A 13,461-nucleotide genomic window follows, 5' to 3' on the forward strand; every position below is an offset into this window, starting at 1 on the left:
TGCTGGGAACTGAACTTGGATCCTCTACCTTAACCAGCACCTCTCTGTGTGTGTGTGTGTGTGTGTGTGTGTGTGTGTGTGTCTTTGGAGACTGTCCTGGAACTAGCTCTTGTAGATCAGGCTGGTCTCGAACTCACAGAGATCCGCCTGCTTCTGCCTCCCGAGTTCTGGGATTAAAGGTGTGCGCCACCAATGCCCAGCTTCTTCCTTCACTTTTGCCAGCATTTTGCAATCAGTTCACGCCCCCAAGTCCCCCCCCCGACTGCTGGGATGGCACTTTCATCACTTGGCACTCCTAGAAGTCTAGAGGTGGCTGGCTTCAGTTTTTCCAAAACCCATCCAGGACCCAGAAGGGACACCCTTTTCCCAGTGATGTCCTTGAAAACTATGTATGCATAAATTCTAAAACCAAACTTTTAAAGAAGGTGTCACAGGGGGCCAGCTTCACCCATGGAAAGCGCTATGGCTGCTCTGACCTCCGTGAGTCTCCCTGTTCCCACAGCGGGCCTTGTTAAAGGGAAACCAATGAGCTCATGGAGCTTTTGGTGTCTCCCCAAATGGCCAGGGAGGCACAAGCGCACTCCCACATGCCCGGCACGTTGCCAGTAATGAGACTTTCTCAGCTGGAAAGCCCAGAGCATCTCAAGTCAGACCTACAAAGTGGATGGATCCTCTCCCTCCCGCCAGGGGTTCATGTGTGCAGAAAGTGATAAGGTGGGAATGGGGGGGGGGCGTCGTCGTCTGCCGGCTGGGGATTTGCAAGAAAGGCCTTGGAGATGATCTGAGCTGTGTCTAACACAAGTCAAGTCCATTGAAAAGATGCTCACACATGCTCCACAGAGGAAGCAGAAACTACAAAGCGAGAGAGATGAGTTGGGAGAAGCCGTGCTCTGACCACAGTGTTGCCCCCATGGGAAGCTCACACCGGTGGGCGGGACACCGTCTAGAGGAACCTGTTCTGCCTACTGATGAGGATTTGGGACGGATTCTTCAAGGGGACCACTAAGCTTTCATTTCTGTTCTCTGATGCCACACAGGGTGAGACAGCTATGACTGCACCCCAGGAACCTCAAAATCAATCTGCTTCACCTGGCTTCTCCTGGCTGCTCCCCAGGCAGGCTGAGGTTAGGTTTGACTCCGTTCAAGCAACTGGTGGGTACAGTTTCAGGGCTGGGAAATAAATCGCATCAAATTCCATTGTGGATTGTGTGTTATCGTGGGTGATGAAAGGGCCATCTGACGGAGTCACTGTTGGCTGTGTGTTTCTGCTGGTGTCTGGGGACAGCCAAGTTAATGTTCAGCCCAATTGGGAATGTATGGATTCTAGGGTTGGGCTATTCAAATAAATCTTTAAAGAAATACTTGCTTTTATTAGTATCTCTGAAATTACATATGTGTATGTCCAGGTGCACGTGCATATGAGTGTAGCGCCCAGCAGAGGCCAGAAGAAGCTGTCAGAGCCCCCAGAGCCAGAGTTGCAGGCAGCTGTGAACAGCCAGACATGGGTACTGGAGTCAAATTTGGGCCCTCTGAAAGAGCACTACATGCTCTTAACCGCTAAGCAGTTTCTCCAACTCCCCATCCCGCTCTTGAGACCGGGTCTTATTATGTAGCCCCTTGCTGGCTTAGAACACATTATATAGAACTCATTGAGATCCCCCTGCCTCTGCTTCTAGAGTGCTGAGAACAAAGGCATGAGTCGCCACGTCTGGTTCCCTTTTCTTTTCTTAAAAGAATTGTGTGTGTGTGTGTGTGTGTGTGTGTGTGTGTGTGTGTGTGGTACATGCATGTGTGTGTGTGAGTGTGAGGAGACCGGAGCTTGATGCTGGGTGTCTTCCTTATCCATGGAGACGGGATCTGTGACCTGGTGCCACTGAACCTGGTCAGCAAACTCTGAGGCCCCACCTGTCTTCTGTCACAGATGTGCTATCTTATACGGATTTGAACACAGGTCCTCATGTTTGCAGCCACAGGAACCATTTGGGAGGGGTTAGGAGGTGTGGCCTTGCTGGAGGAGGTGTGCCACTGGGGGTGGGCTTTGCCCAGGCCACTTCTAGTTAGCTGTCTCTGCCTCGTTGGTGGATTGAATGGATTGAGATGTGAGCTCCAGCAATGCTACAGCGCCATGTCTGCTAACCCTGTGGGACTGGGAGCCTCAAGCTAAATGCTTTGCTTTGTAAATTGCCTTGGTCACGGTGTCTCATCACAGCAAGAAAAAAACTAAGACAGACGCTGGTTCCAGGGAGTGGGCCATTGCTGTGACAGTCCTGACTACGCTGTCCTTTGGAGGAAGGTGTGAGACCCTGGGACTTTGGACTAGGAAAGTGGTTGAGTGCTGTGAGGTTTAATGGGCCACCCTAGTAGGCGCTTGGAAGACAATAGTGCTGAGGGCAATGTGGAACATGGAGGCCCAGCTCAAGAGGTTTCAGAGGGGAACACGATTGGCAACCGGGCCAGACTCCATTCTTGTGCTGCTGTGGCAAAGAATGTGGCCTTTTGCCCTTATCTTAAGAATTTATTTGCCTGAGGGGTGGTGGCGGTGGTGGCTGCGCACCTCGCACCTCGGGTCCTCCTGCTTTGGTCTCCTGGGTGCTGGGGTCAAAAGGCTCTGAGCTGCCAGGCCTCTGGCTTATTTCTACATGTTTTTTTTTTGAGACAGGATGTCTCTATGTAGTCCTGGCTGACCTGGAGCTCAGTTAGTAGACCAGGCTGGCCTCCAACTCATGAAGATCTGCATGTCTCTTCTGCCTCCCAAGTACTGGTGTTAAAGGCATGTGCCTCCACACCTCTGGCTCTTTTTTTTTTTTTTACTTACTTTCAGTCTTTAAATCTATGACTTTAATAACTGTAAGGAGCTGTTTTTCTAAGCATCAGGTATGAGCCCAAAGCTTGTTTTCCTCTGCCTCAGCTTCCTAAGCCTGTGCTCTCACACCATCCCGACACCTTCCAATACTTTGATTTTCTATTCCTTTCTTGTTTCTTCACCTCATGGGGGCTCAGTTCAGCATTTCAAGGAGTATCTGCTGCAATTTCATTAGCACTTATGGGGGTTCTGTAATGGGAGAATTTATAGTGTAAGTTATCCAGGAAGCCAATTAGTCTGCACAATTGCCACTCCAGAAATATGCTAATTATGCTAACACAGACTTGTTTCTGCCTGCCCCTCACTTTATGTCTCTCTTGCTCTCACAGTTGTGCTCTCTCTCTCTCTCTCTCTCTCTCTCTCTCTCTCTCTCTCTCTCTCTCTCTCTCTCTCTCTCTCTCTCTCTCATCTCTCCCTCCCTCTCTCTTTCTTTGAGACAGGGTTTCTTTGTGTAACAGCCTTAGCTGTCCTGGAACTCGCTCTGTAGACCAGGCTGAACTCAACAGAGATCCTCCTGCCTCTCCCTCCCAGTGCTGGGATTAAAGGTATGTGCCACCATAGCCCGGTTTCTTTCTTTAAGACAGGAGCTCATCTGTAGCCCAGGCTGGCCTAGAGCTCCCTATGTAGCCCAGGTTGACCTTGAATTTACAGCAATTCTTCCCCCTGAGTTCAAGTGTGAGCTACCACATCCACTCTTTATTTAGTTTTGTTCTTTTGTTTTGGCAAAGCGAAGATCAAACCCAGGGCCTCACACATGCTATGTGGATTCCTTACCACGGAAATACATGCAGCCTCTTCCCCTTGTATATAGTTTATCTTATTTATTCTTATTTATTTATTTATTTTTTTGAGAAAGGATCTCACCATGTAGCCATGGCTGGCCTGGACCACACTCTTGTAAACCAGGCTGGCCTCAAACTCATAAAGATCTACCTGTCTCTGCCTCTCCAGGGCTGGAATTGAAGGTGTTCACCACCAGACCTAGCTCCTCCTTTTAAAGAAAATGGGGTTTCACTTTGTTGTACAGATTGGACTTGAACATATTCATCTCCCTTCAGCTTCCTGCCTGAGTAGCAATGAGGCCGAAGCTTTGCAGATCTTTACTGTTTGTGGAATGGCTGACATGGCTGTTGGTGGAGAGCAATGCTTATTTCTTGCCTGAGAAGCCCTGTGATGCAGAGCTCTGGATAACAGAAGGAGACCCAGCACAACCTGTGTCTCTCAATGTCCTTGGAACACACAAATGAATCCGTGGACCTAACTCCTGGCTGCCATCTCAGAAGAGCCTTCAGTGATTGGTGGCTAACCCTTAAGCCTAGAGAAAATGATTCTGCCTCGAGCGTGGCTGCAACTTTTCCTCTTCTCTGATAGACTGCCCTCATCCCACAAGCCAAAAATAAACCCTCCTCCTGTAAACCCCCACTTGTCAGGTATTTGGGTCACAACCGAGACTAATACCGCACCCTGTCATATTCTCATCTGGAAAAAGTTCCAAGAACCCTGAATTTGCAGGTAGCCGGGATGGTTCTATGGGAGGCTGTCTGGGAACAGCTGTCCATCAACAACAGGTCAATATCAATCCTTCCCCGCTTAGTAGATTTAGTGCATAGTAAATGGCTATCCAGGGAAACAAAAGCAAGGATCATACTGGTGGCCATTTCTCAGGAAATCTGAACACCTGCTGAGTTCTGTGCAGGCTCTTAATGCAGGGCACCCTCTCCAGCACGTGCTTCTAGAAGCTAGCCTCGGAGACTGGGTCACAGCAAATGGCTGCTGGGCCCTCCTTGTCTGTGAAGTGTGCCCCCAAAGTCACACCAAGATGGAGATGAGCTGAACACAGCACTGAGGGTCTCTTGGGAGCTGGCAGGGAAGGCAGGGAAGGTACACCATACAGAGCTAAGCACTACCCTTATGGGACACTAGGAGGAACCCTGATGTGGGTGTTAGCAAGGGGCGGACCTGCTGGGCCTCCCAGACCAATACTCTGTGACAGAGTCCTTAAATTCTTTTGAGAACAGGGATAATAGTCAGAGGTGGGGGTGGGGGGGAGAAGAGGAGGAGCCTGGGTAACGGGAGGGATTGGGGGGAGCAGAAGGGGAGTTACCCTAAGAGATGCTGCCAGGTAGAAGGGAGGCTGTTGGATGGCTGTGCCCTGTGGTTCTGTGCTCTGTACACACTAGCCTCCCCCCACTCCTTGGCACACTGGAGAGGGGGCCGTCAGTATCTCCATCAGAGCTCTGCAGAGGCCAGGCAGGATTGATTAACTCCACACCATGCTCTCTGAGTCTGTGATTAGCACACGACAGCCTGAAGCCGCACCAGCTAAGAGCCACTGGATTTCAAAATGTAAAATCAACTAGACGGAAGATTCCAGACTTGTGGCCTAATTAAGTCTTCGGGTCTCCCGGCGCTCACCAAAAGTCGCAGCAGTGATTATCTGAGAAGTCCCTGCTGAAGTCCCCAGTACAGGCCTCAGCTCAAGCTGATACAGATTTGCCAGCCTGACCTTCTGCCCACAGCTTTTGGAGCCGACACCGACCTTTCTAATGAGCAAAGGCCAGAGACACTGAGTGAGGTTCGGCTGGCTAATTAAGTCTGAACAGAGCACCTAGCCCTGTAAGAAAATGGCCCAACATAGACCGCCCGGGGTTGGGTTGAAACGGAAGGCCTTGTTCTCTGTAGAGCTGGCATCTCCGTGTCCCCACATGTCTCCTGGACAGTACTTTTTTGTTTTTTGTCTGGACTAAGAGGAAGCTAATAGCTAAATTCACAGCTTAATTATTGCACAGGCTAATAATAGAGAAAAACACAGTGTCCTGCTCTTTTTTCACTCCCCTTCCAACTTGACAGAAGCTAGAGTCATCTGGAAAGAGGAAGTGAAGTTGGGAAACACGCTCGAGCTACAGGCAGGTCTGTGGGGATCTTCTGGATGAATGATTGGGTGGGAGGGCTCAGTCCGCTGTGGGCGGTGCCACCCCAGAATGGTGGTCCTGGCTTCTATAAGAAAGCAGGTTCAGCAAGCCGTGGGGAGCAAGCTAGTAAGCAGCCCCCCTCCATGGCCTCTGCATCAGCTCCTGCCTCCAGGTTCCTGCCCTGCTGGAGTTCCTGCCTTGGCTTCCCTCAGGGACGGACTGTAAAATGTAATGTGAAATAAACCTTCTCCTCCCCATGTTGCTTTTGGTCATGGTGTTTATCTCAGTAATAGCCATGGTGAGACACAGGGTAATAATAACTGTAGCCAAATCTCCTGCGTGTCTCCCGCTTCCTGGCCTGCCACGTACCATGTACCACACTGCTTTAGAGATGCATTTCCATTTAATGGTGTGGCTAGTCCAGTGACCTTTTATCAGGAGACTAAACACGTGGAAATTGCTTACTCATCTGGGACAGCACAGTTGGTTTGGATGCAGGCTTGGCTACGAGCACCTCTCCTGGGTTCAAGCTCTGCTCTCTTGCATGGAAACTCAAGCAAGAGTTTATAGGTATAGGTATCTCCTATACCACCCCTCTCTTTGTGACACTGGGGTATAGGTATAGGTATCTCCTATACAACCCTACCCCTCTCTTTGTGACACTGGGGGTTGGACTTGGGGTCTTGTGCATGCTAGGTAGGCACTTTACCACCAAGTTACATCCTAGCTCTGCTGCGCACATTAATGCATTTTCTGACCTTCACCGAACCAGAGCCAACATGGTGCAGCAATGTCTACCTGTCAGGGCTGTTGGTTTTACTCAGTGAGAGAAAACAGGCAAAGCCCTTTACACACAGCCTGTTCCAGAGTTCACAGCTAGCAGGTAGCAGCTGTTAAAACTCAGAATAACTATGACAGGCAGTGGTGTCATTTTTACTAATCAGGTTAATGTTCGGAGCATTGCAGGGTCAAGGTCACACAGACAGAAATCAGCAGAGTCTGGGCTTGAATTCCAATCTCTAAACTGTACAATCAGTGCTCCTATACTCCTGTGACCTCCCTGCTGTCCTGTGTCTTGAAGACACATGGAAGGGTGATGAGTCTGAAGATGGGGAAGGGATGGGGAGCCAGCGGGCGGACAGAGGAGAGGGACCCCAGGGCCCAGCGGAAGCAAGCTTTTTAATTGCTTTGCAAATATGCCCCGAGGCATGTTGGCTCAGTCCGACTGCATGGACTGGGCCACACTAGATAGGGACAATATGTAGCGCCCTTAATTAATTCCCTTCAAGTCCCTCTAGAATGAAGAGGAGAATAAATGCATAAATAAGCTGAGGCAGGAATTGATGTCTTGGTTCATAGGGCTTTTTTTTCCTGCCGGAGCTAGCTAGCATGAGTCAGTCTGAACTGAACTCCCTCTCCAACTGTCCAATTTTAAAAATCTTTTCAAAGCAAATACATAGGAAAAAAAAACCCGAAGGAACGGTCCATTATGATCCCAGGCCCAGGGTCTCTTAGTGTGCGCTCCAATGGAGGAGGCTCTTCTTGGCAGCAGGCACCATCGCCTTTACCCCTGCCACCAGCTGGCATCATTCCCAAAGCAAATTGGTGCCCTTGGCTGGGAGACAGACCACTGTTGTGGTGGGGGGCAGGGATGCTGTTTATCCTGGCTAATTCTGGCATTGCCCATTTCCTCCTCACTTGGCAGGTGTGCTTCCTGTCTGGGTTTTGAGAGGGCAGTGGGGGGCTAGGTATTCACACAATCCATGTGAACTGCTAGGCAGTTTAGGGTGGAGCATCTTGGTGTGGCAGGGTCACTGGGAGGCTAGGACAATGGCTCAATCAGTTGGCCCCCATCTGGTGCACTGTGGGTGCCCTTTAGGCTAAGGTGGCTCATGACCCTGCCCCTCTCCTCCAAAGGCCTTGATGATGGGGGATGTCTTTCTGTGTGCTGTGGATGAATGTATGTTCCTCTTATTGGTTGATGAATAAAGCTATTTCAATCAATGGACAGGCTGGATCTAGCCAGGTGGGAAATCCAAACAGGAATAGAGAAAGGTAGCAGGCAGAGCCAAGGAGTCACTGTGTAGCTACTTGGAAGGTAGGATGCCTGGGAATTTCTGGTAAGCCAAGACTATATGGAGATACATAGATTAATAAAAATGGGTTAATAATTACGAGAGAGCTAGCCAATAATAAGCCTGAGCCATCGGCCAAACAGTTTATAACTAATATAAGCCTCTGTGTGTTTATTTGGGACTAAGCGGCTGTGGGACCATGCAGGACAGAAACTTCAGTCAACACCTTGGTAGTTTCCTTCTGTAGGAAGAACTCACAGCATGCTTCATGGCTGTCTCCATAGATCTCATCCGTAAGTCAGTTAGCTGGAAATACAGAGGTGACAAAATGGATAGGCCGATCCCGTGGCTGTCTCCTAAGCCGCATGCTCAGTGTTTGAAGGGGTGGAAATAATGGTCTACACTCCAGGGTGTGGTGTGAAGAGATGTCAGCCTCAGCTGGATGGCTTCCAATAATGTGACATGCAAGGCAGGAACAGCACCCATTTTAAAGCACCTGCCATGTGCCAGCGGCTGGGTTAGATGGCAGGCACCCCCATTGCTGACTCCCTACCCCACCCCCAGCACTCTCAAGATCCAACCTACGTCTCTGGGAGGGCTGTTTACTTCAACCCACTTAGCTCCATGAGGGTGGGGCTGTCTCTACCAGCTCTACACAGCCTGGTACAGAACTTGGCACACAGTAAGCACGTCATAAATTAACCAATGGAGGGGAATACCACTGTGGTCTGACCTGGAATGTGGCTGTGGTTGGAAGTACTTCACCAGGAGTGGCTGCCAAACTGAACTGGGGAAAGACACTAGTGAGTACACCTTCACTGTCTTCATGTTTCTTAACGTGTGTGTGTGTGTGTGTGTGTGTGTGTGTGTGTGTGTGTGTACACTTGTGTGTGGAGTCCAGAGGTTAACCTCAGTGTCGCTCCTCAGGGACTGTCTACCTTGTTTTACCTGAGCTCTTGACAACTTGGCTAGACCGGCTGGCCAGCAGACCCTAGGAATCCACCTCCACCTGCCTCTGCCTCCACAGCACCGAGATCACACACCACCATGGCCAATTGTTTCTTATGTGGGTGCAGGGGATCGAATTCAGGCCTGTGTGCTTGTAGTGCAGGTACTTCATCTACCGAGCCGCCTCTCCAGTCCTTACTTCACCGTCTCTAAATCCCAATGTGTATGCAGAAGACAGGCAGGATTACCTGTCTCGGCTTGGGGCAGACCTGAGGATGTGTATTGTAGTCTGATGAGGGAGCAGAGGGTTGGGCCTTCCCACGTGGACTGTGGCAGCCATTCCTGTTATATACTATCCCTTCCCTTAGTGCCCTACGTCTCCAGTGGCTGTCACCAGCCCATCCCCTCTGATTCCCTGTACACTGGGCACAGTCCAGAGCTGACCACTACCAAAGCAGCTCTTGTTCTGGCTGGGATCTGCCCGGCCCCACTCCCAGTCTTATGGGACCCAAGACTGGGGCGGTGGCTTTGGCTCTGCCCCTTTGCTGGTGATATCCTCCCTGGGTGCTGCCGGAGAGCTGGTGGCTGGGCTTCTGGGCTCCTGGCACCACATACTGAGGCTCTTCCCTAAGGGCCTCAGGGCTTGCTTCGCTTGCAAGGAAGGTTTCCCACACCTTCCAAGTTGGAAGGACTGTTCTTGGAGAGAACGCTAGGGAAAGAAGTTCTATGGCGGACAAAGAAACTGTGGCTCAGACACTTGGATGCTTGGTCACCAGCGAGTAGAACTGTTTAAAAGGATTGGAAGCATTAAGAGGTGGGACCTGGTTGGAGGAAGTGTGTTACCAGAGGGTGGGCTCTGAGGTTTCAAAAGACCATGTCAGGTCCAGTGTTCGCCCTACCCCCACTCCCTACCCCTCTACCCCCTACCCCCCACCTGCTGCCTGCAGATCAGGATGTAAAGCTGCCTGCCTGCTTCCCACCCTCTGAGGATGCTCATGGACCAACCCTCTGAAACTGTAAGCCAGCCCCCAGTTAAATGCCTTCTTATAAGGGTAGCCTTGGTCATGGTGCCTCCTCACGGCTGCAGAACAGTGACTAGGACAGGGCCATGTTGCCTTGGCTGACCCCTTAGCTGAGACTTCATTGCAGAAGCCGGGGTCCCACCGAGGCCTTCTGGCTGCTGGTTTCTAGTGGGGGTTCAGGAAACAGAGTTTGCCCGTGGTGTTGTTCTTGGGGAACTGTGGGGCCCCATAGTAGATGTAAGAATAAGACAGTTCAGATGGTCCTTACTTTCAGCCTTTTGAGCACTTGGTAGGAGGCCACCCCACCTGTCCCTCCTCCATGTTAAGGATGTCTGTGTTCCTTGCTTTGGTCAATGGAATGTGGCATGTGTCACTTCAAGTTAAAAGAGTGACTGTCACATAGTGAAGTATTAGACTGAGTGACTACAGCTAGCAGCATACCTGCCAACCCACAGTGGACAGGCAACACCAGTGGGAAACTCTCTGTCATTCTGCAGCTTTAAGAGTGGGGGATGTTGGGCTGGAGAGATGGCTCAGTGGTTAGAGCGCTGGAAGCTCTCCCAGAGGACCCATGTTCAACTCTCAGCATCCACATAGTGGCTCACAGCTGTTTCTAACTCTAGTCCCAGGGAATCCTACTTTCTCCTTTGACCTCCCCGGGGAACCAGGCACTCAGGCGGGACTCAGACAAACATGCAGGCAAAACACTCATACACATAAACAGAGTAAAACATAGTGGGGGGTGTTGGGGTTAGGGAAAGTGCTCAGAGTTCAGATCTCCAGAGCCCAGGTAAATGCCAGGTGGGCCTGGCAGCCCATCCATGACTCCAGCTTCAGGGGGTAGAGGCAGAGGATCCCCAGAGAGAGCTGTCTAGTGAGAGTAGCCATATCAACAAGCTCTGGGTTTCCTGGAGGAACCAAGCCCCAATGAATAAGGATGAAAGAGTATTTTGAGGACAATTCCAGACATCAACCTTGGGCCTACACATGAACATGCACACACATACATACATGCATGTGTATCCTACATACATACAAACGTGAATATATAACATAACACACAAGAAAACTATAAAGTAAAAAAATAATTGGGGACGTTTGTCACTACCCTATAACCTGATCTATCCTGACTGATACACTGTGAAGGCTTGGTAGACCTCAAGTTCAAATCACTTACAGAGCACACACTCTGATGGATTTATCCCAGGTACAGGGGGCTAAGAAGTCCGTGAGACAGATCCCTGTGCTCAAGGGGCTTGCAGGTGACACTAATCTGAAAAGAGGATAGTTACGTTGAGTCCGAGGGAAGGGCAGGTCAGGCTGTGAGGGGCCCCTGGGAACTGTGCCCTCAATCCTCAGTGCAGCAACACTCAAGGGCCACAGCATCGCCCCACAAGGGACATGAATCATGAAGACAATGGTCTACTCCCGCATCGTGGGGAGAGGAGAGGAAGGATGAGCTGGTGTTGGGAGGGTGAAGGGGGGCCTGGAAGATGCTTACAGGCTCTGGGTGACTCTGGGATTTACAACCACAGATCATTACTGGCTTTCAGGGGACTCTAGAAAGCATGGACCCTGATGTACTAGAGTAAATCCTTCTCTTCAACCCCTCAGATCACAACAGCTTGCCTGCAACTAGGAGAGGCTCTCCCTTTGTGCGGATTAACTGGGTGCTATATAACCAGGGCTTCTGGAACCAGACAGGGAGTTGGAATGAGTTAGACACAGAACAGGAGGCAGGGAAAGAGGGTAAGGAATCCATTCGAGATAGCGGTCAACTAGAGATTGCTGCCCCATTGTCAGCAACCCAGGCTTAGGATGGTGAGCAGGTAGGCATGGCGACAGGAAGGAAGAGGACCTGGGGTCCTTGCCCTTTATGATGGCTAAGTTTTCTCCAGTGAGGATTACAGGTGACCCCATCTACATGCCAGCTCGCATCTGTTGGACCCTGGAAAATTCCAGCACATTCTAGACCCTTATTTACTTATTGTGTGTGTGTTCACATGTGCCTTGGTGCGTATGTGGAGGTCAGAGGACAACTTGCAGAATTGTTCTCTTCTGCCGTGTGGGTCCTGGGGACTGAACTCATGCACCTTTTCTCTCTGAACCGTCTCACCAGTCCGGTCCCCCGTGTCCCAGCACCCCCCCTGCCCCATCCCCAGTGTATTCTAAACACTCAGAAAGTCTCACTGGCCTCTATTAGGGACCCGCGTCTCTGGGTAATGTCACCACTACAGTTTGGATAAGTGTTCTTCACAGGTCCATCTGAAGGCTTGATCCAGCCTGTGGTGGGACCTTCAGGAGGTCTATGGGGGAGGCATTCAGATCACGGGGGGGGGGGATTCCCTCGAAGGGGAGTTGGGGCTCCAGTGTCCTCCTTTCTTTCTTTGCTTCTTGGCCACCATGAGGTGAGAGTTTTCTCTTCCAGCCTTGCCTTAGGCCCTAAAACAACAGTCTCAAAACCTCCATATCCTGGGCCCAAATCCCCTTTCCTACTCAGAAGTTGACTGCCTCAGGGATTTTGTCTACTGCCAGGCATCTCCAAGAAGTCTGGTAGTGCCACACACAGCTAGACAGCCACTTGTACAGAGGGAACCTTCCTTGGTCCTGAGGAGAAAGTCCCAGAATACAGAGCCGAAGATGTGAGCCCAGAGGCTGCCTCACCCCGAGTAAGTCACAGCTAACAAACAGGCCCCAGAAGAATTCTCAGCCAGGGTGAAGGTGAGAAGACAACCCACACCCTTGCATTCTGGGTTCTGGGGAATGAACTCAGGTCTCAGTGACCCGACACTACCCACTGAGCTATCCCGCTGGCCCTGAGCACAGGCAGCTCTGAGGTGCACTCCTGGGACACAGTCACTCATGGGCCTGTAGGACGGTGTGAGAAGAAGCGAGTGCAGGGAAGGACACCTGGGGAGAGCAGCCAGGAGTTGCAGTCTAGCACTGGGGTGGATGTCACATGGCCTCTGCCAGGCTGCCGGCCCTGGCCCTGCCACCTGCCGGCCTGTGACCTGGCTCCCCAGTCTGTGCTTCAGTGAGCTCAGCTGTGGAACGGACAGCCACTCTAATCAGAGCTCTCTCCCAGGGCTGCTGATCACACAGGCTACTGTGTGCTGAGAGTTCAGCCCGTCTAGGTGTGGGGAGATACAGTTAATGCAAATGTGATTACTGCTGCTAGTGAAGGAGAACCTTCCAGATGGAGCCTACACGGGGGAGCGGGGGGGTAGGAGCAGAGATGGGAGAGCGCCCAGAGGGAACACAGGTTGGCTGGGTGTGTGAACTGCTGAGTGTGGCTGAGTGTGGAGCGGGCAGCAGTGATAGAGAAGGTTCTGGAAGGGGGACCATGGGTGGATCTTGGGCGTTCCTGAGAAGCCTGAGGCCTGTGCATAGGACAGCGGGCTCTGCAGGCACCTGGGATCTGCGGAGTTGTGTGTGTGTCGGGTGTGGGACTGGGCATGGGTGGGCTATAGGTGTCCAGTGGCCACGCCTCTAGCAGCTCACGTGTGGGGTTCACTCGCTGCTCATTTGTTCCAGGATTCAGAGACTTCAGCCTTCCCCAGCATCAAGCCAGTCAGCTCCAGCTCCACCTTGCATCCCAGCATCCCACAGCAGGCTTCCCGTAGATGCTGTGGAAACCCCAG

General features: G+C 51.3%; 1 protein-coding gene across 3 annotated transcripts in view; it reads right to left on the reverse strand.

Annotated features, from left to right (window-relative positions):
* Tmco4 (transmembrane and coiled-coil domains 4) overlaps positions 1-13,461 on the reverse strand; it is a 77,058-nt gene that overhangs the window by 9,840 nt on the left and 53,757 nt on the right. Inside the window, exon 14 of one of the 3 annotated variants that reach the window (XM_021233532.2) lies at positions 7,994-8,156. The exons of the other annotated variants lie outside the window; for them this stretch is intronic. Coding sequence (XP_021089191.1) covers positions 8,149-8,156 — 8 coding nt within the window. The 3' untranslated portion in view covers positions 7,994-8,148. Of the gene's footprint in view, positions 1-7,993; positions 8,157-13,461 lie in introns of those variants that run through there. 3 annotated transcript variants of the gene reach the window in all.

This window comes from Mesocricetus auratus, unplaced genomic scaffold (genome assembly GCF_017639785.1).
Source record: "Mesocricetus auratus isolate SY011 unplaced genomic scaffold, BCM_Maur_2.0 Super-Scaffold_100014, whole genome shotgun sequence".
NCBI classification, from domain to species: domain Eukaryota; kingdom Metazoa; phylum Chordata; class Mammalia; order Rodentia; family Cricetidae; genus Mesocricetus; species Mesocricetus auratus.